Source organism: Schistocerca nitens, chromosome 7, assembly GCF_023898315.1.
Source record: "Schistocerca nitens isolate TAMUIC-IGC-003100 chromosome 7, iqSchNite1.1, whole genome shotgun sequence".
Taxonomy (NCBI): Eukaryota; Metazoa; Arthropoda; class Insecta; order Orthoptera; family Acrididae; genus Schistocerca; species Schistocerca nitens.
The window spans coordinates 337,368,151-337,394,966 of record NC_064620.1 but is presented as its reverse complement, the minus strand read 5'-3'; the positions used below and the strand labels follow the sequence as shown (position 1 = coordinate 337,394,966).

At 40.2% G+C, this 26,816-nt stretch overlaps 2 protein-coding genes across 3 annotated transcripts in view; one reads left to right on the top strand and one right to left on the bottom strand.

Moving 5' to 3' along the window:
* LOC126195136 (ubiquitin thioesterase otubain-like) overlaps positions 1–16,784 on the bottom strand; it is a 47,917-nt gene extending 31,133 nt beyond the window's left edge. Inside the window, exons 1-3 of the mRNA XM_049933634.1 lie at positions 16,605–16,784; positions 16,435–16,487; positions 16,142–16,356 (exon numbers count right to left, since the gene is read on the bottom strand). Of these exons, the coding sequence (XP_049789591.1) occupies positions 16,142–16,356; positions 16,435–16,487; positions 16,605–16,647 (311 nt within the window). The 5' untranslated portion in view covers positions 16,648–16,784. The remainder of the gene's footprint in view (positions 1–16,141; positions 16,357–16,434; positions 16,488–16,604) is intronic.
* A 204-nt stretch (positions 16,785–16,988) lies between these two features.
* LOC126195129 (probable methyltransferase TARBP1) overlaps positions 16,989–26,816 on the top strand; it is a 136,782-nt gene continuing 126,954 nt past the window's right edge. For both annotated transcript variants that reach the window (XM_049933625.1, XM_049933626.1), the window contains exon 1: positions 16,989–19,987. In XM_049933625.1, the coding sequence (XP_049789582.1) occupies positions 17,066–19,987 (2,922 nt within the window). In that variant the 5' untranslated portion in view covers positions 16,989–17,065. The remainder of the gene's footprint in view (positions 19,988–26,816) is intronic.

Here is a 26,816-nt window from a genome sequence, read left to right as displayed (position 1 = left end):
GGTGTACTTCGTACCTTGGTTCACACTGCCCACATCCTGTCACGCAGTGAGAGAGTGTTAGATGAGATAGCCCATCTTGAAGTAATCTTTTGTGAGAATGGTTATACTGAAAAGACAGATTGACCAATTGTGCACCGAGTGAGAGATGATAATACTGAGATGGCATCAAAATTCCATGACCTTTTAGCTTTCAAAGGGAGCATCTCCAGCAGGATTGATCATATTTTGCAAAAATATAATGTGAAATGAATTTTTCAACCACCATCTAAAATTAGGGTCCTTTTAGGTTCCATAAACAATGATTTTGGTTGGTGTTAGGTGGCTGTCTACTGTATTTGTTGGATTGGCGTACTGTGCAGAAGCGTCACACACGCTTACAGCAGCCGAGCAAATCTGCTACTGCAGAACATTGTCTTGGCACCAGTCGTCCTACGGAATATAACAAGGAGATTCTAGCATGCATTTCCACCTAATTAGGATAATTTATTAAGGAAGTAGTTGAAATTAAATTATTAAGTGACCTTATAAATAGAGATAGAGGTTTTGCTTAAATTCTGCATTGAGTCCTGCTTTCTCCCTTGTCAAACACAGAGGGACAGAATGAATGCTACCTCACCTCGGTTGTTAATTTTCACTATCAGTAACTTCTGACATCAGTCATCTTTGGTTGTGTGGTGGTGCTAGGGTTTACAGTATGTTGTATGCTTCTGTGTGTGTGTGTGTGTGTGTGTGTGTGTGTGTGTGTGTGTGTGTGTGTTACATCTTTCTGGTATTGTTCTGCTAACAGAAGTTTTAAATTCGCTTGCATAGCGCTTACTTACTGCGGTTTTGTCTTGAAAATGAGAGGGTGTGGTCCTGTCAAAATATCTGCAGTTGTTGACAGTGTCACACAGCTGCATTCCTGTAAATTATTTGTACATTGTACATGCCAGGAGAAACTCAGGTCTCAAATTTAAGTTTAAATTTGCCAGGATTATCTTGATTATTTAAAACTGTACTATGCACCTATCTGTTCATCCTCTGCATTAAAAAAATACCAAATAAAAAGTTAAAAAAATATCAGTGAGGCATTTAAAGGTAGTACCCTAAAACTGTGGAGACTTTATGAAGATAGTGTTGTTTAAAATAGTGTTTTTTATCAACAGTGCCTGAAAGTATGGCCCAATCATGAATCTAACACATAGTCAAAATTGTACAAGTCTCCTGGGGCATTCTAACCACATCATTTACGTAGACGACACTAAACCCACCGAAAGTATATTTCTGATTCAGAACTCAACCAACCAACTTGTCTGTTAATTCTTTTCTCCAAATGCAAAGTGTATAATTATTTAACTACTGTCCCCTTCACCTACAGCAGCATTCCAGTCACCCATTACAACGAGGTTTTAATCACCCTTAGTACCACTAGCGACTTCATTCAGCTCACTGATAATTTTCCCTCACTGTCTTCATTCTGAGTGGAGGCACGCATGGAAGTTTACATTCTAAGCAACTGATGGTTTTGTGTTCTCCTAGTGTATTAGTTCTTCAAACAGTCCACAGGTGTACTGCTTGTATCCTTTCACTATCTGTCCCGACTCTCCGCCTAGCACACCACCACTTGTTCTGCTCTTTCTTTATTATATTCCAAATGAAAATTTATACAATTCCTACAGCAGAAATCACTGTTATAAGGCAATTTCATTTCAGCTACTGTAATAACACCCATCTCAAACAGGCCTTTTTTTCTTTAAAATTTTAACGTATTAGGAAGAGTGCATTTATTGCAGATTCCTCTTGTTCTACCCAATAAATTCAGAGAGGGTGGGTGAGGGAGACCTCTTATTACACAAAAATTTTCTGTATTTGTCATCGTACTCTAATGGGGAGTATCCATATGGGTTTCCGATTGATGAATTTATTCTTATGTTCTTCATTTTGTGCCATTAATCGATGTCCACTCATAGTTACCAGCAAGATTCTCATCTCCAGGACAAAACAATGCCTCTAATTTCATCTATTTACCTGTCCTCTATAAAGTCATTAAAACTTATCCCAGAACTGGAGCCCTATTGGTGTTCCCTAGACTCTCAAATACATATAGAAATGCATAAGATTACAGTTGCTTATGTGGCATATCAGCTACCACTCTTCCACTAAGTAATAATAATATACAAATCTTTTGTATTTTGCTATAATTTTCTACTGTTGTCATCTTTGTGTATACAGTAGTGTTGGCTGAAACAATCTTAAGAGTGGTATAAAAATTACATGTATGTGCTGCGAATGAACATTTTCTGGAGAACATTTGATCCTACTTCAGCTTTGGTAAGATCACTGCACTGCCTAAGTGATTTTCAGTGCAGTCTCATACAGAATTCAGTAATCTAGAAGTATTTATTATTTTGGGTAAATGACAAACTTTATCAAAGGCTGTTCAACGTGAGCATAATTGACTAAAATGCTTTTGAATCTTGTGAAAAAACTTGAGGAGCCTGTCTCTGCACAATCACAGCCTGTGGAATCTGCAGTGCTCATATATAAGAACTGTTAGTTTGTATTTCATGTTTTAAGAAAGGATCATAATTACTTAACACGGAACTGTTTTAACTTCAAGTTGAACAAATATATTTCAAGGACGATGCAATACATGAAAGTCACAGATCATGCAAAAACAGAGTAAGACGTGTGTCACTTTAACATTCAAATCATCACTGAGTCCGAGTCTAGCGGCTGCTGGCTGGCTGGCCACATAGGTGGCGCTATTGCTGCATGGCTGGCAGGCAGTGTCGCATGTAGAGGACGCGCGTAACTGCGTGGTGGCACTTTGAAAGATCGGCGAGTCACAACACTTTTCCCCCCTTTGAAGTTTTCGCACAGGTCTTGATGGAGGTGGCCTGTACATTGCTAACGTCAATAGGTGTTGATTGACTGGCCGTAAAGTCTCGAGGAGGAGGCTTCCCGTACCGACGGAAGTGTCCCCGATGATAACGGGTCGAGATGACAGGAGACGTGGGGGTCGAATCTGCTGGGGCCCCGTGCACCAATCTGCCCGTTACGGCAAGTCCGGTTGTTATAACAGGAGACATGGGCGATGTGTCCGCGTCCGTAGGAGGAGGAGGAGGCGAGTAGAGTTGCTCCGACAGATGATGGTCATCTGGTTCCTGCATGGGCACATCTCCTGTTGGTGTAAGTTCTTGTGTTGGCACCGATATGATGGTGAGAGGACTGCGTTGTGAGTAATGAGAGATTCCAGGATCCCGAGCGTCAGGTAGAGCCGAAGGTGGTGTAGCGGCATCGGGAACAGGCGTTGCCGGCACACGAGGCCGAAGCTGGTCCGAATGATGCACTGCAACACCCGTGTCCATCTGGATTTCATACAGGCGTCGGCCACGGTGTCGTAAGATGCGGCCAGGACTCCATTTTGGCCGCCTGCCATATCCCTGTACCCATACAAGGTCGCCGGCGGTGAACCGGCCAAGTGAAGGCACCCGCGGCCGTGATGTGGAAGGCCGCACAAGATGAAGTAGCGTGTAGCGCTGTCGGCCATGTAAGATCTCAGCCGGACTGTGGTCGCCCATGGGGATGAAACGGTAAGAAGCCAGAAATTGGAGAAGCGCATCATCAGCAGCAGAAGAAGTCAGGAGTTTCCTCATTCGAGCCTTAAATGTGCGGACCAGTCATTCAGCCTCACCGTTTGACTGTGGATGGAACGGAGGGGCCGTGATATGCATGACGCCGTGACGGGCACAAAAATCTTCAAAATCTAAAGAGCCAAATTGCGGACCATTATCAGTAACAAGAGTAGAGGGAAGGCCTTCCAAAGAGAAAATGCGAGCTAGAGCATTGGTGGTTGCCGCAGTGGTAGGCGACATGCAACGGACAATGAAAGGAAAATTAGAGTAGGCGTCAATAACGAGAAGCCAATAAGTACCTAAATCAGGTTCCGCAAAGTCAGCATGAATACGCTCCCAGGGCTTCTCAGGCGAAGGCCACGGTGACAAAGATGACTTCGGGGCGGCGGCCTGTGACGCACAAGGGCCGCAGACAGCGACCATGTGTGCGATTTCAGAGTCGATGCCGGGCCAGTACACATGACGGCGCGCCAGAAATTTTGTGCGAGAGACACCCCAGTGCCCTTGGTGAAGGAGGCGCAACACCGAAGCACGCAAAGACGCACGTATAACAACACGCGCAGAAGCATTTTCGGTGGAAAGGAGGATAACACCATCCCTAGCCGTGAGGCGGTAATGCAAAGCGTAGTAGTTCCACAACCGATCAGAAGTCTTAGCTGACAGACGATCTGGCCAACCCTTCTGAATACAGCGTAAAACCCGGGAGAGGGTAGGGTCAGAACCCGTAGCAACCGCCAGCTGGTCCCCGGTGATGGGGAACCTGTCCACAACCCGCTGCTCGGCAACATCCAGGTGGAAACACAAAAGTTCGTCCCTGTCGAATGCCAGATCAGGACCCATGGGAAGGTGAAACAGTGCATCAGCATTCACATGTTGAGCCGTCGGCTGGAAATGAATCACATAATTGAAACGAGACAAGTAAAGAACCCAACGCTGGAGGCGGTGTGCAGCCTTGTCGGGAAGTGACGTTGATGGATGAAACAAGGAAACAAGTGGTTTGTGATCTGTAACAAGATGAAATTTGGATCCATAGAGAAAAACACCAAACTTATGCAGAGCATAAATAATGGCCAAAGCTTCTTTTTCAATTTGACAATACTTTTGTTGGGCATCCGTGAGCGATTTGGAGGCATAAGCAATGGGTTGTTCAGGACCGTCAGAAAAATGGTGTGCAAGGACTGCACCAACCCCGTATTGAGAGGCGTCCGTGGCAAGAAAAAGATGTTGGCCAGGTTGATAAGTAGCCAGGCACGGGGCCTGTTTCAGCATGGTCTTCAATTTCTGGAAAGCCACATTGCATGACGCGGACCAGTGAAAAGGCACAATTTTATGCAACAGGTGATGCAACGGCTGAGCCACCGAAGCAGCAGATGGTAAAAACCTGTGATAGTATGCTATTCTCCCCAAGAAGGCCTGCAGTTCCTTAACAGATGTAGGGCGAGGAAGGGCATCGATCGCAGCGACAGTTTGCTGAAGCAGACGAATACCATCCCGAGAGAGTTGAAACCCCAAGCACGTGATAGATGCCTGAAAAAAATTTTATTTCTGAAGATTACACTCAAGACCGGCAGTCTGTACGACATGAAAAAGCGTGCGGAAACTCTGAAGATGTTCTTCAGTGGTGAAGCCAGTGACAACAATGGCGTCCATGTAATTTATACACCCAGGGACAGAATCGCTGAAAGTGAGCAGGGGCGCTGGCAACCCCAAATGGCAATCGTTGGTACTGATAGAGGCCGAAAGGCATGTTAAGGACCAGAAACTTCCGGGAAGCAGCGTCGAGAAGAAGTTGATGATAAGCTTCTGACAGGTCAAGTTTAGAAAAATACTGGCCTCCAGCAAATTTAGTGAACAATTCTTCAGGTCGAGGCATATGGTAAGTGGCAATAAGGCATTGAGCATTTACAGTGGCTTTGAAATCGCCACAGAGACGAATATCACCATTTGGCTTAGCAACGACGACAGGAGAGGACCACTCACTGGAAGTGACAGGAAGCAAGACCCCTGAAGTAGTGAGACGATCCAACTCCCGTTTGACCTGATCACGAAGGGCCACAGGAATGGGCCGAGCCCGAAAAAACTTAGGCCGAGCAGTGGGTTTGAGCGTGATATGAGCTTCAAAGTCATTTGCACGGCCTAACCCAGGAGATAAAACGGACAAAAAAGTCGTTGACAAGGAATCCAATTGAGCATAAGGAATAGCATCAGAGACAATATTGACAGAGTCATCTATGGAGAACCCAAAAACGCGAAAAGCATCGAAACCAAAAAGATTCTCCGCGTTACTATGGTCGACCACAAATATGGGAACAGTGTGAACAACAGATTTGTAAGATACCTCAGCATCAAATTGTCCCAAGAGAGAAATCTTCTGTTTATTGTAAGTCCGTAATTGCCTAGTGACAGGTGACAGGATTGGAGAACCCAACTGAAGATATGTCTGAGAATTGATGATAGTGGCAGCAGAACCAGTATCCACCTGCATGCGAACATCTCGATCAAGTATTTGGACAGTGAGGAATAACTTCCCTGAAAGGGAAGAAGTACAATTGACAGACAACAAAGAATCAGAATCAGCGCCATGTTCATGAACATCATGTATGCGGTCGGATTTGCAAATGGATGACACATGACCCCTTTTTTTTGCATTTGTGACACATGGCCCAATGTTGTGGACAATTCTCTCGTGAATGTTTCATAAAACACCGCGGACATGAAGGAAGTTGCCGTGGGTTTTGCTGCAGTTTCTTAGAGGTTTGTTTATGGTTACACCGAGGCTGCGCTTGGGAGCGTACTGTGGCCACGTCGGCCGGCGGGGACACGCCACACGCTTCGTCAACAGCGCACAGAGGTTTTATTTCCCCGACGTCACCCCATACCTCTATTTGCGCTCCAGCAGTGCGAGAAATTTCAAAAGACTGAGCGATGGATAGGACTTCATCTAGAGTCTGATTTGTCAATTGAAGGGCACGTTGCCTAACTTCTTTGTCGGGCACCAATCGGATAATAGCATCCCGTACCATGGAATCGGCGTAGGATTCTTTGTGAACTTCAGTAACAAATTGACACTTTCTACTGAGGCCGTGAAGTTCAGCAGCCCAAGTGCGATAGGATTGATTCGTTTGTTTTTGACAACGATAAAAGGCAACACGAGAGGCTACCACATGCGTATGCTTTTGAAAATATACAGACAGAAGTGAGCACATTTCAGCAAAGGACAAAGACGCAGGATCTTTCAAAGGAGCCAATTGCGACAACAACCGATACATTTGAGGTGAAATCCACGAAAGGAACAGAGACTTACATGTTTGGTCGCCCGCGACATGAAATGCCAAGAAGTGCTGTCGAGGACGTTTTTCGTAATCAGACCAGTCTTCTGTCATCTCGTCGTAAGGAGGAAAAGGAGGTACAGACAACGACGAGAGAGGCCCCGCATTTGATGAAGCGACGAAATCACGAATCGCATTTGTGAGAAGCGTTTGCTGTTCTATGAGACGTTGCAATAGTTGCTCTAAAGTAGCCATGGAAACATGTGAATCAATGATGAAAAAGAAAAATTCACTACTTCGTCGCCAATTGTTTTAACTTCAAGTTGAACAAATATATTTCAAGGACGACGCAAGACATGAAAGTCACAGATCAAGTAAACAGAGTAAGACGTGTCACTTTAACAGTCAAATCATCACTGAGTCCGAGTCTAACGGCCGCTGGCTGGCTGCTTAGGTGGCGCTGCTGCTGCATGGCTGGCAGACAGCGCCGCATATAGAGGCCGCGTGTAACTGCGTGGTAGCACTTTGAAAGATCGGCACGTCACAACAGGAACTTATTCCATTAAAAATGGGTTCTGTATACATACACAGTCCTGTAATTTTTGTAACTCCACATTTCATGCCTGTAAGATGATAAAAAGAGGCAATGATTTAACAATGTTTTTCCTTACATATATGTCTGAAGAATTAAATCTCAATTTCAGCTTACATTATTTTTCATTTCAGTACCTATATAGTCAATAATTAACTGGATTGCTGCTTTGAGTCCTCAGTGCCGTGTGTTTATGCAATACAGAACATTGCTGCGTGATGTGGGATCCTTACCAGATAGGACTGACGGAGTGCATCAAAAAAGTTCAAAGAAAGGCAGCACGTTTTGTATTATTGCAAAATATGAGAGAGAGTGTCACAGAAATGACACAGGATTTGGGCTGGAAATCATTAAAAGAAAGGTGTTTTTCGTTGCGACAGATTCTTCTCACGAAATTCCAATCACTAACTTTCTCCTCCGAATGCGAAAATATTTTGTTGACACCAACCTACATAGGAAGGAACGATCACCACGATAAAATAAGGGAAATCAGAGCTCGTACGGAAAGATATAGGTGTTCATTCTTTCCGCGCGCTATACGAGATTGGAATAATAGAGAATTGTGAAGGTGGTTCGATGAACCCTCTGCCAGACACTTGAATGTGATTTGCAAGAGTATCCATGTAGCTGTAGATGAAATAAATGTATATTGTTTACCAATACAGATACAGGAGGAATGGTCAATATTTCAAGGATATGACAAGAATTATCATTTGAAACAAAAAAGACCAGTGAACATGGGCTCTGAAATGCATACCTTAAGAGTTATGAACACATTTTCCATAGAAGAGATGTGTTGCACAATAGTAAAGATGAATAAGTGCCCATAGCTGTTAAGGTATGCATGTTAGAACCTATGTTTACTGGACTTTTTTTTGCTTTGAATGATCATTCCTGTGATATACCTGAATACTGACCATTCCTACCGGGATATTCTGTGTATATCATTAAACATATTCCTACGAAGTTCCATTGTCAACTTCGCACAATATCTAAGGTATATTTTTGACACAGCTGTATATTTCCCAAATATATTAAGATTATTACAACTATTTTGATACAGTGAGCTATCCTCCTAAAGACAAATGTGTTTCCATTGATATCCTTACTCTGCAAACAACTGATGTGCATGGCATAGCATCTTCCCATTGTACCTGCTTCTCCCATTCCATTCACTTAGAGTGTACAGGAAGAATGGATGTTTAAACGCATCTGTGTGTGATGTAATTAGGCTAATCTTGTCATCACAATTCTTATGGGAGCAATAAATAAGACTGTAGTACATTCCAAGTCATTTACAGCAGGTACTTTATTTAAGATTTTTTTAAATAGGCTTTCTCAGGATAGTTTGTGTCTGTTATCAAGTTCATGCCAGTTCAGTTTCTTCAGGATCTCTGCGTATAGGTCAAACAAACTTGTGACCTTCTTTGTACGTTCAATCTCCTGCTAGTCCTATCTGATGCGGTTGCCATATACTTGGGCAATATTCTAGGATGGATCACAGGAGTGATATGTAAGAAACCAAAGTCTGTCATCTGCTTTACCAAAAACAGTGATCATTCTTCTTCTTCTTGTGGCTTTGTCCCACACTGGCACAAAATCGGCAAGGTTATTTATGGGTTTGGTATGGTTAGTTTAAAGGGCAATCTTGCTGGTGGTAAAGTGATCATTTTGACAGTTTTTTCTGAGATCTATTCATTTGTCATTCAAGATAATGTCAGATGATTTCATTGGGAGAAGAGCCAAGACACATCACACTCCTTTATGGTTCACTACATCAGCATTATTAGCAACTGCCTTGTTACGATATCACTACAGTTCATGTGTTTATAATGAAGTTGATTAAATATTTGGGAATAACAATAGGAGAAAATCAGACACATTTACTACTTTAGTGACGAATTTGCAACCCGTACTGAAACTGGAATAACAGCTGAAAGACTGGTAGCTCATGCTAGTTTGAAGAGGTCTTTAAATAAGCAAATATTGATGCATCTTGATCTGCTTAAGTTCTGCGATGACAATGTTTCAAGTATCATTCTTTTATGTTACACAGACAGAAATTTAACAAATCCAGTTTGATCAGGATGGAAGGTTTGCAAAGGCCACACAACAGCTGGCACAAGAGAAAAATCATCAGTTAAAGCCCACTGGTTTATATAAGATCAGACTAAGCAATGTTTGCAATGATACTGCAGCAATCACAATTAAAGTATTCAAAGCAGATGAAGAAATTTCAACATTGGTCAGCTTTATACCTCCCCATGGTCTCATCCATTCCTTCCCCTATACATCTACAAAAGATATTTGCTGGATTCTAGAGCATCACACATTTAAAATGATAAAAGCACCATCAACATCAGGAAAGCAATATATTTACTCAGAATGTTAACAAGACAGTATTAGCAGTTTATTCAATATGAAGCGCAAAAGAATTATTCTAGCCATACAGCGTGTTTAAAGTTCAAACTTCCTGGATTTTGTTTTATTGCTGCTTATTGCTTGAATTTTATTTGTACACAACAACAATTACACTTTGATGGACACAAAACCAGTTTTCATTACGTTTACTTTCCATTTACTGACTAATGGCACTTTCAAGCATGTAACTGTGTATGAAAAGTAATAACTTTTTAAGTGATGTTTTCCAGCCACAAGCAGGCATGGATCAAACATTAAACTACATAGCTTCTGAAGCTTAAAGACTATTATTTCTAGATACAGCAAGATAAAAAAGGTTAAAGAATGCACAGTTGAGATACGGGCCCCCAAAGCTACCCAAATTTGGCACCCAAAATGTACAATTCTTGGTCGAATCCGTGCTTAAAATTATGATTTACGGCTGGTTAAAGATGATGTCTCCAAGTCACAGAATGTATTTTCTGCCATTTCTGAAGTAGTAGAGATGTCAGTAGATGCATTTAAAAATTTAATCAGTAATGTACTCTAATTCACCATAAAAAGTTGTTAAAGTATACAAAAGCAGGGGCTCCTAAGTTAAAAGTATCCTTAACAAAAGTTATCCAATGTTGGCACTTGGTATGTTTACAGGTGATGCAAACTTGGGACCCCTATCTACGAGAGGCTGAAGAAAAGGAACCAAAGGAGATATCGAGCTAAAGCTTTGCACATATCTATTCAAGACACTGTTGAACCTACACAAGAAATTTCATTGCATTCAGAAATAGTCAAGTGGGGACCACCTCTCAATCTGGTCCACTTCAGGTAGAATGACCTGGTTGCTACCAACGCATGAGAACAGTTCCAAACATAGAAAACACTACTTAGAATGGAAAACTCTTCGAAAAAAATCACTGAAAGGACATGGTGTCAACAGCAACCTCCAACAAATGATTAACTGCGAAGGAACAAGGTAGGAAGCTCTACTACAAAGAATTCTGGACGAAACTTTATTCCCGAGTAGTAGTAGCTTAGTTTCCCCAAGGGGAAAATACACAGATTGGTGATTTTGACAATGGAAGTTTTTTGGGAATATTGGAAAATACAAAGAAGTAAATTGTGAAACCTCCAGCCAAAGTACAAGAAAACTGACTGATGAACAAGAGTACGATGGGTCAAGCCCACTATCATGGTAGTTGCATAATGAATTTATTTCTCTATGTGGTTAGAAACTATTCAAAGTCGTTTTACATCAAAGAGAGAGTCTGTCGTTTATGGAATTACATTTCCCAAAATGAGCTGAATGTACTCTTCTGTGATATCCATTTCAAAATATAAGGGAGGGGAACATAAGGTCATCCAAAGCTTGTGAAAGAGTATTGAGTTTATGACTATTAGCTGTAAAACAGGTAAGGCCATAACTGATGAAATACTGTCCACATTAGAAACTCTTGGGAGTTCCACTCGTGGACTGTTGTGCTCAGAGCTATGTCAATAGCTCTGTCCACATTAGAAACTCTTGGGAGTTCCACTTGGCGGACTGCTGTGCTCAGAGCTATGACAATGGCTCCAAGATGCAAAGTTACTAGTGGTGTTTAGTCAAGAATAGTTGGAAAAGAAAGTCTGCCATTTATTCTCCCTGTGGAGTACGCACTTGCAACAGAGTTGGTGTCAATACTGCTAAACTGAATTATGATGTGGTGACATTTTTTGGAAATGTTGAAAAATTTTATTCTTTGTTCTCTGGCAGCCCCAACTGCTGAAACAGCATATCCATTTGTCTGCACAAAGCCTTTTTGAAACTCGTTGGAGTTAAAGACTACAAGCTGTGCGCTCAATTTTGAAGCACTATCCTTTGATCCTCAAAGTTTTAGAGCTGTTCCTGATGAATATGGTCGTCATATTAATTCAATCATCTCTCTTGGAACTCAAGGAGTATTTTGGGTCTTTAAAAGGAGGATATATAGGAATGTTTGATCTGAGTTGCTGGCTTTGACCAGTGACATATGAATCATGCAACATACATTGTAAACAATATGGCAACTGTAACGTGATGTTATTGGCGATTTCTTTCAAATGGGCTAAGCTACAAATCAGTCTGTCATCACAAACAGGTATTTTAGTAACACATTCATTGGTTTCACTAACTCGCAACCAAACTTATCTTCGAAGAACAACCAGTTCTTTTTTTTTTACTCTGTTATCTTTTTTCCCTTCATATTCGTTGGCTTTATTAACAACTAAACTGTGAATGTATGCATGAAAACTTCGAGTTGACACTAGCCATTAACATTAGATCATTGGCCAAAGGTGACAACTTTTATCCAACATTCCTCCAATACTCAAAGGCCTCTCGATGTCATCATTTTGGCACAAAATTCTGGGATCTAGTGGTCACAAAAATGTCATTATACAGAACACAGGAATTTCCCTTAATGCAGAGATGCAACTAATTAAATACTTACATAATCAGATGCAAGTTCTAAAAGATTCATGGGAAACACTTTTGCAAAAGCAGTTGACCGGATAGTTCACATTTCACAGAATTTGTTATCGAAAAAAAAAAAAAAACCCTAGGCAAGTGAAAAAGACTTCTGAACAACTTCAGCTGGAAGCATCAAATGAATTCAAATGTTCTATTGTCCTTCCTGTTTTAAATTTTATCATGGTAGATTTGACAACAACATTTGTAAGCTGTGCTCAAATTTGTGACTGTTCCCATGAGTTTTGGCTTTCATGAACCTAGAAAATTATGAACTGGAAGTTAAAACCACCAATCTTGTCTAAAAGTATCTTTCAGACTTGGCAGGTTCAGACAGCTTAGTTGAAGAAATTCTACACATGAAGAGCATCTACAGTACAGTCTTCCAATCAGAAAAGGACCCAATGGTATGAGAAAAACCTTCAAGAAATAAATTTCTTTGAACCAGTGCTCTGCAATTACTTGTTTGAACAGTTCCAGTAACAGTATCTATAGCTGAAAGATCTTTTAGTAAACTGGCAAACATTTTTTTTAAAAAAAAAAGCAACTGATAATGAGTTGTCCAAGACTCAACTTTTACAACGTAACTGAACAGCTCAGAAGTCTTTATTAAGGGGTCTTATTTTGTAGCCAGCATCTATGACTGACATAGACCCTAATTTTAGTTTTTTTTTTTTTTAGTGCATTAAATATAGTTAGTAAGGACGCAGAGGCTTACCTCATGAGAGGTAAGATAGATACTGCCTACAGGAAAATTAAAGAGACCTTTGGAGAAAAGAGAACTACTTGTATGAATATCAAGAGCTCACATGGAAACCAAGTTCTAAGCAAAGAAGGGAAAGCAGAAAGGTGGAAGGAGTATATAGAGGGTCTATACAAGGGTGATGTACTTGAGGGCAATGGTATAGAAATGGAAGAGGATGTAGATGAAGCTGAAATGGGAGATATCATCCTGCGTGAAGAGTTTGATAGAGCACTGAAAGACCTAAGTCGAAACAAGGCCCCGGGAGTAGACAACATTCCATTAGAACTACTGACAGCCTTAGGAGAGCCAGTTCTGACAAAACTGTACCATCTGGTGAGCAAAATGTATGAGACAGGCGAAATACCCTCAGACTTCAAGAAGAATATAATAATTCCAATCCCAAAGAAAGCAGGTGTTGACGTATGTGAAAATTACTGAACTATCAGTTTAATAAGTCACAGCGGCAAAATACTAACGCACATTCTTTACAGACGAATGGAAAAACTGGTAGAAGCCGACCTCGGGGAAGATCAGTTTGGATTCCGTAGAAATGTTGGATACTGACCCTACGGCTTATCTTAGAAGAAATATTCAGGAAAGGCAAACCTACGTTTCTAGCACTTGTAGACTTAGAGAAAGCTTTTGACAATGTTCACTGGCATACTTTCAAATTCTGAAGGTGGCAGAGGCAAAATACAAGGAGCGAAAGGCTATTTACAATTTGTACAGGAACCAGATGGCAGTTATAAGAGTCGAGGGACATGAAAGGGAAGCAGTGGTTGGGAAGGGAGTGAGACAGGATTGTAGCCCATCGCCGATGTTGTTCAATCTGTATATTGAACAAGCAATAAAGGAAACGAAAGAAAAGTTCGGAGTAGGTATTAAAATCCATGGAGAAGAAATAAAAACTTTGAGGTTCGCCGATGACATTGTAATTCTGTCAGAGACAGCAAAAGACTTGGAAGAGCAGTTGAACGGAATGGACAGAGTCTTGAAAGGAGGGTATAAGATGAACATCAACAAAAGCAAAACGAGGATAATGGAATGTAGTCGAATTAAGTCGGGTGTTGCTGAGGGAATTAGGTTAGGAAATGAGACAAAGTAGTAAAGGAGTTTTGCTATTTGGGGAGCAAAATAACTGATGATGGTCGAAGTAGAGAGGATATAAAATGTAGACTGGCAATGGCAAGGAAAGCGTTTCTGTAGAAGAGAAATTTGTTAACATCGAGTATTGATTTAAGTGTCAGGAAGTAGTTTCTGAAAGTATTTGTATGGAGTGTTGCCATGTGTGGAAGTGAAACATGGACGATAAATAGTTTGGACAGGAAGAAAATAGAAGCTTTCGAAATGTGGTGCTACATAAGAATGCTGAAGATTAGATGGGTAGATCACATAACTAATGAGGAGGTACTAAATAGAATTGGGGAGGAGTTTGTGGCACAACTTGACTAGAAGAAGGGATCGGTTGGTAGGACATGTTCTGAGGCATCAAGGGATCACCAATTTAGTACTGGAGGGCAGCGTGGAGGGTAAAAATCGTAGAGGGAAACCAAGAGATGAATACACTAAGCAGATTCAGAAGGATGTAGGCTGCAGTAAGTACTGGGAGATGAAGAGGCTTGCACAGGATAGAGTAGCATGGAGAGCTTCATCAAACCAGTTTCAGGACTGAAGACCACATCATATAGTTACTGTGGTCCTTTTTAAGTAAAATTATTTTCTAAATAAAATTTAGTTCGGACTTGCAAATTGTTACGATTATTATCCCCTGTGTCTTCAGGTTCGTAAGTACTAAAAAGAGTGTGGGAAAGAAATAACCATGCAATATTTATGTAGCATGCGACTGTAAAATAAGGGTAGCATGTCTCTGGTCCTGGGCTCCAGGGCCCATAACTGAATGTGGGGGACATGACAGCATGGGTCCCAACAAAACTTCCCTGTGGCACACCCTAAGTTCCTCTTACATATGTTGATGACTCTCCAACACAAGATGAAACACTGAATCGTCCCTACCAAAAAATGATCAATGCAGTCAAACTTTGTCTGATAACCCATACAATCACACTTTTGATGATAATTGTAGGTTTAGCACTGAGTGAATTTTTTTTTTTTTTTCCCCCGAAATTATCTGGCAATGCCTACTCAGTTGATGTAACAAGATTAAAAATGACCATGGTCTAGTTAATTAGCTACTTACTGAGCACTTTTATCAAAATTACACTCAGTTACAGAAGACAGGTTTGTTCCGTTTCCACATTTTTAAAACAGTCACAGGGAATATAATAAAGAACCTGATAATCAAAAGTGAGCAACACTTATCGCGACACAAAGAAGGCACCAAGTTTCACCATTTACTAAATGTTTTATACTTATTTAAGCTAATTCTTTTCAAGAAGGCAGAAAGTGTTTATATCATCATCCAAGTAGAAGGGTGTCCCATAACATTTATTAAATACAAAAACTCTGTACAGATTACACAATGAGTCCTAAGGTATATTTCATGATTGGCATATGTACATAATATGCAGAAGTCATCAGATTACACACAGAGAGAGAGAGAGAGAGAGAGAGAGAGAGAGAGAGAGAGAGAGAGAGAGTGTGTGTGTGTGTGTGTGTGTGTGTGTAGGGGGGGGGGGGGGGGGGACATACACGTCAAATGAACAATTTTATACCACCTCAGGGAAGGATGACATGTCTCTTACCATGTAAAAACAGTTATCACAATTAACATACCGATGGAAAAATGGGTATGACATATAGTAACTGTGAAAAACTCCAATTAAAAAGTTTAACATTAATTTACCTGTATCTGTTAAATGATGCCACAGTGTGTTAACAGCTGGACAAAATGACTGCAAATACTTCTTTTAAATAAACAAAAGACCAGTGCAATCACCCTGCGGTAAATGCAATGCAAGTTACATATAATTCATTGCTAATGACTAAATAATATATGCAGTGAAAATATTTCTCTTAAGTTACTCACTGTTCCGGTCAAATAAAACTATAATAGTGATGTTTGAAATTTTATATCACCTTTCATAGTCCTCGCGGTTCCCGAGTAGACGTTCAAGATAGGCGTAACTAAAGGCACGAAAAAAGCAATTTCCGTCAGGTCGCGTTCGCCGAATACTCTTATATTTTTTAGCTAAATCCAGTACTTTTTGCCTATATATGTCGTCGGCCGAATATTCGCTTTCCAACGAAGAAATGCTTTGGATATCACCAACAAGAGGCGTTGTCTCTGAAATCTAAACAGAACATTTTCTTCTGAATGAAACTACCAAGTCACATCATCTTAACATGCAGAGTATAATTTGATGAGTTACTTCTTTTTCTATTCTTCTTTGTTGCTGCAAAATCAGCTCATCTTGGTTGGCACCTGTACAGTGGGAATACAGAAAATCCGCTATTAATCAGTATGTTTATAGTAATAAGGCAACTGGTCTAACTGTTTGACAATACGCGAGAGTCTTTTGACAACCGACTAACAACTTACTTGGATCGAATTTATTATTATGCAAATCATTACTGTCCTCCATCGTACACTAATTAAAATAGTGAAACAATTACTCAGGCATAGTACGCTTCAATAAATCATCAGCATTCAATAATTCGCATCACCCCCCATAGAATCTTCCAGCGACACACATTTTCGTTTTCGACATAGAGTTTTAAGCACAAAGAGCGCAGATTTGGTATCATGTTAAATAACAAATTGAAGTTCTTGTATTTATTGTGGCAAAAATTAATTGCATCGGGAGTTAATATGTCTTTAAAAATTGCAAACCGGTGGGTAGAGAACAGAGTAAATAATTTCTACATAAATTAAGAATATGTCATGCAATCGAAGATCTTTGGTTCGTATACACCATGTGTTGAGCACGTGGTGAAGTTGTCAAAAACACTTGGGTTTGTAGTGTGTGCTGCGTTTTGTTGTGAATTGGTGTCTCGACAACAATGGCAGATACTGGATTCAGGGATTGTTGTTCAACTAATTTGACACTGTTAATTGAAAAGCTGTGTCCCGAAACAGCAAAAAGCGTTTTTACTGATTTTCTTCTCTATTCGGGATCATATTTGTGTTCGCAAAACGTTTTTAAGCCTAGTGACAGCTGCAAGAAACACCTGGAATTGTTAGCTACAGTCCTCAAAATCGCCGTTACAGAACCAAAACGCGAAGAACATATTCATTTTTCGAATGACGACATTGAAGTTTTCCAGAGCATCATTACAAAATGCAAAACTATACTCGAGACTGAAGAAGAAAACTTTGAATTAAAACCAGTTGTGATTGACGTGTTGTCGCACTGCCTTGTTTTGCTACCAGATGACAAAATAATTGCCCATGTACACGAAATGTTGCTGTTTTGTGAAAATAAACTCTCTTTCTCTGCTAGTGAATCCGATTTTGGTGATATTTCTATGCCAGGAAATTTTTTGACAGCCTTGCACCTTATAGAGGCCATTATTCAAATCTTGTATATTTTAGAGCAAAATTGTTTACCGAATAGGGAAAAGATGAAAGACAAATTTTTGACTGATTTCAGTATCCACATGTCAGTTGTAAGACTTCTTACGAACTCTAATTACGCTGTAGTAGTGCACATACTGAATTGCATAATTCCAAAACTCCTGAAATTTGTTAACAGTGTCGACCTACTTAAGCAGGTGTGGACGCAACTGTCCATAAGATACTGTTCAGCAGCATCTGTTGATTCTCATTTATCTGTCCCATTTCTGATACTGTGTTCACTGTCCAATATGTATTTGCCATGTTCAGAGTCTACTGATTCCTACTCACTCACTCAATACAGTGATTTTTGGAAACTTTGCCAGATAGGTTTAATGCATTCTGACTTATCGGTGAGGAAACAAGCTCTCTATTTAACTAAAAGAGCAGTAGATATAACTTTTCAAAGAGATAACTCCAATAGTGAGAATCTTCCAGAATCACTTGTGTGGAGAAGTTGTCAGATGAGGTCAGATTTTTTGAAACTGTGGCTTGACTTGTTCTTGATATTGGAAACCTTGGAAGAAAAACAAGTTCATTTAATAAAACCAGTGCTACCCATGATTCAGAGATTGTCCACAGGTACGTCAGAATGGCATAAGTCGTGGACTCTGTGCATATTTCAGAGATTACTGAATCATGACAACAACATAGTTGTGAAGTGGGGTGTAACCCATTTCATTAATCTGAACTTGGTGTACTTCACTGCTTTGGGTGATATTTGCACCAATATGTTATTTGTTAATTTCATGGATGCAATAAATAACACTGCTTTGTATGCCACTAAAGATAGCACACTAAAACTATCTGATACAGCAGAAAGCTTGATGACACTGTTTCATGCAATATGTCAATTGCATATTAAGAACTGTCGTTTATATTTTGGTAAGTTTATAGAAGAATTGACCAAAAGATCTTGGGGTCCAGTACCTATGTTTTATATAGCAAAGACACTAGCATCATCACCTATAACACCAGTATGGAGTGACACTCATTTGCTGTTGTGTGGAAAATTAGCCAGAAGTGCTATTGTAAATCAGAATGTATACATTCGTGCAGCTATTGAGTGTTCATTGCTTGAGTGTGCTATTAAATTTGCAGACCGGAAACTTATCACAGTGAAAAGTGTTTGTCATTTTCTAAATAGTTTCAGTTCAAAATTATCGCTGAAACGAGGTACTTTCATATGGAATGAAATTGTGAATTGGCTAAAATCATTTATCACAAAAGCTGATGCTCAAGATTTTGTCATAAAATTTGCGTTCACTTTTGTGGACAGTATGACTTTGAGTGAAGAACAACAAACTGGTATTTCTGTTAAGGCATTTGGGAGGATGGTAGTTCTGCTTTTGGAGAGTGAATGTTTGACGTCAGCTGAAGTTAAGGGTAACTCCGGGGACATTGTGGCAGAAGTCTTTAGAAACACATGGAAAAGCTTTTGTAACATTGACAGTAATGGTGATGATTTGCAAGCTATCAATATAAGTCTCTTAGCCACTATGTTGGAAGAATGTGTGAGTATAAAAGTTGATCCTAATGACAGTGTGAGAACAACACTCTTAGAAATATTTCAAGGTACTGTTAATGATATATTTTTACTCATTAGCAAAAAAATCACAAATTTGTTAGGGTTACAGGACATTCAAACAGTAAATAATTATTTACTTGCATTGAAAGCTTTCTCTGAAGACCAGAATATTCTCCCACTCGTAGAGCAGCATGTTTATCTGCTACATAATGCAGTGCTACAAATTTATGAAAGTAAAGCTAAAATTGGATCAGCTTTGAACATGTTTTTTGCTATGAAAGTTATTGAGTGGGTGTCCAGTTGTCTCAGAAATCATATGTCCTGTTCCCACAATGATTCAAAAAATGAAATTATGTATAAACAGTGTTTGTTCATTGAAAGTCTAGTGCAGAGTGGTGAATTAGACATTCCTATATATAAAAGATTTGACGAAATAACTGAAGCCAGTAATCTACGACTTCGAGGCAAATTGGCATGTGAATACACTTCTGCTCTTTGGAGTACAGTGAGTTTGTGTACAGAAATTTCTCATCAAACAAATCTTTATGTCAGCCCATTTAAGTTTGTTGATAAATCATTGCTAGAAACAGCTATAAATGCTATAGAAACTGGTGGCAGGGGAGTGTGTATACCTGTGATGAACACTATGAGGATAATATTTCATTACTGGTATGACAAAGAAATATTGTGCGACATTGGCCGATTTCTGTCAGTATGCTGGATGAACATATTTGAAATGAGGTGGACAGAATACTTCTGGGGCACAACAGAGGTTTTTATGAAATTAACATTCCACCCATCATTTCTTCAGGAAAGAAGAATGCATCCTTATATACTGCAGGTACGTTCCTTTAAATTTTAGAATTTTGTTTGTCATTTGATCATTTAACACAATAGTGTGGGACATGTAAATATATTATATAGATATTTACACATGTATATATGTTAACAACATGTACAGTCTACCTTTAAACTCTGTGAAAGGGATGGTGGAATAGACAGAATCTCATAAGATTAATTCCAGCAACCTCGATGTAGAGTATCAAGTTAGACTGTACACATAGGACATGGCTGTGAAAGCTGATACTAAGGAATGATGGGGTTGGAGTCCAGGGACATCGTTAATTACTTCATAATAAGTGTTAAGGGAGCCAATCAGAGTAGATCCCAATGGCCAACCCAGACATTCACACAATGCAGGGTTTAGTACCCATGAAGGCAGTAAACTTGATAGATCACTTTATGAATATGTAAGAATATTCTGATAGACTGTAAATAACGTGGGAGTGAAGGAGACTACTCACCAAATAACTGAAGTGTCAAGTTGTACACAAGCACATACAAAAGAGAAAGAAAACTTGCCAGCTTTCAGAATCATCCTTTGTCAAGTTGGTGTACTGAAGGTGATGCCGAGACATGGTTTGTGTTGGTGGGGTGGTTGACAGGTCAGAGGAAGGGGAAACAGTGGGGTGGAGTGTGTAGGAATAGTCATTTAACAGAGGTTGAGGCCAGGAGGGTTGTCGGAACGAAGGACATATGCGAGTAACACTCTGTTGCACTTAGTTCAGAGAAGCTGGTGGTGGAGGGAAGGATCCGGACAACCTGGGTTATCTAGCTGTTACTGGAATTGAAATTGTGGTGCTATGTTAATGTTGTGCCGCTGAGCCTTCAACTTTGTTCTTGTGCACAGGTAGACGGTGGCATCGCAGAAGTGTATGATTCCATCTATCTCCTTTGACCCATAACATCATTAACATGATGGAAATGGCTACTTTCAGCATATACAGAATGGCGACAATGATGTTACTACATACACAAGCCATCAAATGTGAACAAAAATAAAAATGACACAATAACGTCTCACACCACAAATAAAATGAAAGTAACAGGACAACTACAGAAAATTGTGGGTTTAGGGCAGGGACAAGCTAAATATACAACAATACAAAAGCCCTCACCATCCCAGAACAAATAATATACAAAAATAATTTAAATTACAGCATTCTGCTACACCAACAAAAGCACAGGAATCGGACATTTCCCTTGACCTATATATCTCAACTATAGCTACCAATACAAAAAAAAAAAAAAAAAAAAAAAATACAACCCCAGAAAGTGGAATCGGGCATTTCCCTTGGCATATATAGCTCAACCGTAGCTATCGATACCAAAAACACCAACACCCACAACTCCGAAAAGTCGAACCAGAATTTCATCAACTCGGAGACCCAAATACTTCATGTTCACTACATCAATTAAAACACAACCAACCCACCATAAATATACAAAACACAAAATATCACAATTATTATAGAATAAAACCAAAATAAAAATTTCTTACCAACAAAAGCCTCGAGCAGTACCACCTAGGCTGCCAGCTGTTGAGGCCAAGTGGTTCTAGGTGCTTCAGTCTGGAACCGTGCTGCTGCTACAGTCGCAGGTTTGAACCCTGCCTTGGGCATGGATGTGTGTGATGTCCTTAGGTTAGTTAGGTTTAAGGAGTTCTAAGTCTAGGGGACTGATGACCTCAGATGTTATGCAGGCATGTGCACGCGCTTGCGCGCACGCCACCACACACACACACACACACACACACACACACACACACACACACACACAATGCCACTTATACAGGTCCCTGGTCCAAGCCGCCAGAACTCTCATCGACGTCATGTTGAAGCCATAGGCATGACACTAACATATTCAGCAATAAGACTGAACATCTTCAGAAACTGTATGACAGGCATCATATCGTCACTCATCTCAGAATGTAATGATAACTCGCGGACTTCACTGTCATATCCATACATATCAAAAAAGCCGAAAAAAAGAAAAAAAAAACTGTACTTCTTTTCACACAACAAAACCACACTTATTAGACCTAACAAAAATGCCAAAGACATAAAAAAAACTAACTTTAATAACTCACTGAAAATGCGTCCACAACCCACATTACCACACCAACTATGTAAACTCAAAACCAAATCTGCTCAATGACAACCAAAATTCAAATGAACCCAATACCACACATTAAACTCGGCATGCCTATGAACACCACCAGAGGGCACCATCAAGTACATCATCACAATACCAACAAAACAGAACCAAGTCAGAAACTCAGCATCATAATGATGTCACACACCATTATATCATGGGTCAAAGCTATAAAAAGCTGTGCAGCGATTGCAGCAGAGTTGGTATATGACATGGCTGCTTTCACAGGTGGCCCTACCTCTGATGTGATAGGATTATAACAGAAAGTGCTGGGTCAGTGAATTGAATAGGTCTTGAAAACCTGTCCCTTTCACAGGGACATGATCCCTGTGGTAAGGATTGGGGAATGAGTGTGGCATAAATATGGACCAAGATGTCGTGTAGTTGGGTGGATGACGACAGACTACAATTTAGGAGGCGTGGGAAGGATCTCAGGTAAGATGTCCCTCATTTCTGGATATGTAATCAAAACTCTAGTAAAGGATGTGATTCAGTTGTTCCAGTCCAGGGTGATATTGGGTGACAAGGGGGGTGACCCTTAATAGCTGATTCTTGGGAGTGATGAGAGGAATGGAGTGTCTACGAATATGACACAGGAAATCTGTTTGCGGACCAGGTTTGAGGAGTACTGTCTGTCTGTGAAGGCCCTTGGGAGACCTTCTGCAAACTGGGCAAGGGAATGCTTGTCACTGTGCATGATCGTGTACCTGCAATGATGAGAACTCCCTTGGCTGGTATGCTGAAGGTCTCGTGACGGCCTTCATAGACATACAGTGCCCTCAAACATTGTCCCTAAACAGATTTATTGCCCATGTCCTCAATCACTCCTAAACCCTCCACACAGCAATTGCAGGTGATAATCAACAGGCTGGTTGAGAGGATTATACACATTGATTTCACATTTTCACCTAACTGTCTGTCCATTTCCACCATTCAGAGCCTATTTACAGTCCGTGGAAAGTGGTCACAAGAGAGAATTTCCCTAAGCTTGAGTCACAGAGTTTTTTGTGTTTTATTTGATAAGAAGTTTTCTTGCCTACCACACCTTGAGGATGAAAAGCTCAGTCCCTCAAAGTACTTACAATGTCTTAGCCACAAGTCCTGGGATGCAGGTACAGCACATATACCCCAGTTTTATAAAGCCTTAATGTGATTCTGGGTTGATTGCATGTGCATGCTGTACGGATCAGACTGGCCACATGATACTTTATACAGCATGCCTTGTCTACTCATCAGACTTCTGCCAGTCAGTCAGCAGAATGTTTGTGATCATTGTTCCTGGATTTTTTCTTCAACATTACGCATGACAATCAGACCATTTATATCATTTTAACACAACTCGGCAACGGGAAGATGCTCTAAGAAAGAAACCAGCCTAACACTATAAATATGTAATAATACAGGTGAGATAGTTTCCATTAATTATTAAAATGAGTATCTCAATTGACACCTGGCTAATTGAAGTCTCCTCCAAAGATGCCAGTATGATTGGGAACATTCGTACTAGGAAATTAAGGTTTTCTCTAAGGTTTCGGCTACATCTGGGGGTGAGCCTGGTGGGCGATAGAAAGGTATGATTATAAGATTATGGCCACCCCTGATTCTGAGCCTTGAATAGATAATCGCACATACAGCTTCAATTTCTACGTTGGTGGATTTGAGTTTCTTGTCTACTGCCTGTCCCATTGATACACACTTAAATTTTCCCCAAAAAAGTGACTGCTATCAATTTTAGGTTATAACCAGCTTTCTATGCCTAGTATATATTTCACTTTTCATTTATCTTACTCTTACTCCACCCTTTACTTCTCATCCTGTCCATTCCATAATGTTTTACTTGAAACTGGCAGGAAGCTTTCCAGTGTACTATCACTGACTGACTTCGTGACATCATCATCTTTTTTTTGTCCCCTTCTCCAACGTAACAAAATCTGATTGATCTGATATCAACTGACCTGCCCCTCCTTTCCAAATTTTCCCTTTCAATCTTTCTTTCCTTCCTGAGAAAGGAAAATGCATGTTCCAAAAGCTTGGGATATTGTTTTGTTCTTAAAGGTGTTTCTTTTGGCAGTATTTCAAATTTTACAAGGTGTACAACTTTGCTTCCACCATTTTTTCCCTAACATTTGAGTCTCAAATCAAACAAATTGGTTACACGTGTATCATCCAAAGTATTTTCCAACGCTGGCCACTACTTTCTCCCATCTTTCGGGTAGTGTACGAATCCTGCGTTGAAAGAATTGTTTATCTTCTGGAGCGATCCACGAATCAATCCAATTTATGGCTTCTTCATTAGATCGGAGGTGTTGGTTAGCCAGGCCATGCGCCATTGATCTAAACAAGTGATAATCAGAGGGAGCAATGTCTGTAGAATATGGCGGGTAGGGTAGGACTTCCCATTTTAACGTTTCCAAGTACGTTTTGACCTCTTTTGCAATGTGGGGTCGAGCATTGTAGTGCTGCAAAATCACTTTATTGTGTCTCTCGCTGTATTGAGGCCGTTTGTCTTTTAATGCTCTGCTCAAATGCATTAATTGCGTTCGATAATGAGCACCTCTGATTGTTTCACTTGGTTTTAACACCTCATAGTACACGACGCCGAGCTGGTCCCACCAAATGCAGAGCATGATCTTGGAGCCTGGCTGTCAAAGTGGAAGCATAGCCGGGATATCCCCATGATTTTTGCATTTAGGGTTATCGTAATAAACCCGTTTCTTGTCCCCAGTAACAATGTGATGCAGAAATCCCTTCCGTTTTTGCCTCTGAAGCAACTGTTTACAAACACACAAATGTCGTTCAACGTCTCTTGGTTTCAGCTCACAAGGCACTCGAGTTCCTTCTTTCTGAATCATGCCCATAGCCTTGAGATGTTTTTAAATGGCTTGCTGTGTCACTCCCACTAATCGTGCCAATTCTTCTTGCGTTTGACACGAGTCTTCACTCAGAAATGTCTCCAGTTCTGAATCTTTGAAAAAATTCTCTCTTCCACCACTATCCCGGTCTACAACATTAAAATCACCGTTCTTGAAGCGTTGAAACCACTCACAACATGTTGTTTCACTAATAGCGTCCTTACCATACGTACTTGATAGCATTCGATGAGACTCATCCACTGTCTTCTTCATATTGAAACAAAACAGTAACACCTCATGCAAATTACGAGAATTAGGCTCGTAAACTGACATTTTCAATCAAGAACAACTTTATGATGCAGACACAAATTGACTAATGTTTGAATGAGGTTATGTTGGCTGAGGTCCAAGCTAACTGCCTGATGTCGGCGATCTGTTTCTTTCGACCGCTGCTTACCGTTGTCGCCACCTATCAGCAAACGGCGGAAGCAAAGTTGTACAGCTTGTACTTCCTGAAGGTAAGTGCTGACCAGCAATTCTGTCTTCAAGAGTGCTATATCACACAAAAGATGCAGGGAGTCAGATGAAAGCAATATTTGGACGCAGAATAGAATAAGACATGACACTGAAAAAAAGGGGTTGGGGGGCTAGATGGCTACTGTGTTTATAAATATGTACATCTACATGAGAACTCTGCAATTCACAATTAAGTATCTGCCAGAGGATACACCAAACCACCTTTAAGCTGCTTCCTACCATTCCACTTTCGAACAGCAAATGGGAAAAACGAACACCTAAAGCTTTCAGTGTGAGCTCTGATTTCTCGTATTTTATTATGATCATCATTTCTCCCTATGTTGGAGGGCACCGACAATATATTTTCACACAGTGAGGAGGAAGTTGGTGATCAAAATTTTGTGGGAAGGTCCTGCTGCAGTGAAAAAAGCCCTTATTTTACTTACTGACACTCCAATTTTTGCATCACATCCATGGTACTCTCTCCCTTATTTTACAATAATACAAAATAAGCTGCCCTTCCTTGAACTTTTTCAGTTTCCTCCATCAATCCTACCTGAAGTGGATTCCACACCACACAGCAATACTCCAGAAGAGCTTGGCACGTGTAGTGTAAGCAGTCTCTTTAATAGGCATGTGTTCTACCAATAAATCAGTTTTTGGTTTGCTTTCCCCACAACATTATTCATGTGATTGTTCCAGTTTTGTTAATTGTTACTGTAATCCCTAAATATTTAGTGAAATTTACGGCCTTTAGATTTATGTGATTTATCATGCAGCTGAAATTTAGTGAATTTTTTTTAGTACTCATGTTGATGACTTCACACTTTTCACGATTTAGAGTCAATTACCACTTTTTGCACCACACAGATATCTTGTTTAAATCATTTTGCTATTTGTTTTGATCATCTGATGACTTTACATGATGGTAGGCCTAAATGACATCATCATCTGCAAATGATCTAAGAGGGCTGCCCAGATTGTCTCCTAAATTGTTTATGTAGATCAGGAACAACAGAGAGCCTATAACAGTTCCTTGGGGAACGCCAGATATTACTCAATGACTTTCCATCAGTTATTACAAAATGTGACCTTTCTGACAGGAAATCACAAATCCAGTGACACAGTTGACACGATACTCCATAGCTATGCAATTTAATTAGGAGTCACCTATGCAGAATGATGTCAAAAGCCTCCTGGAAAACTGAAAATATGAAATGAGTTTGGTATTCCCTATTGATAGTACTCATTACTTCATGAGAGTAAAGAGCTAGCTGTGTTTCACAAGAATGATATTTTCTGAATCCA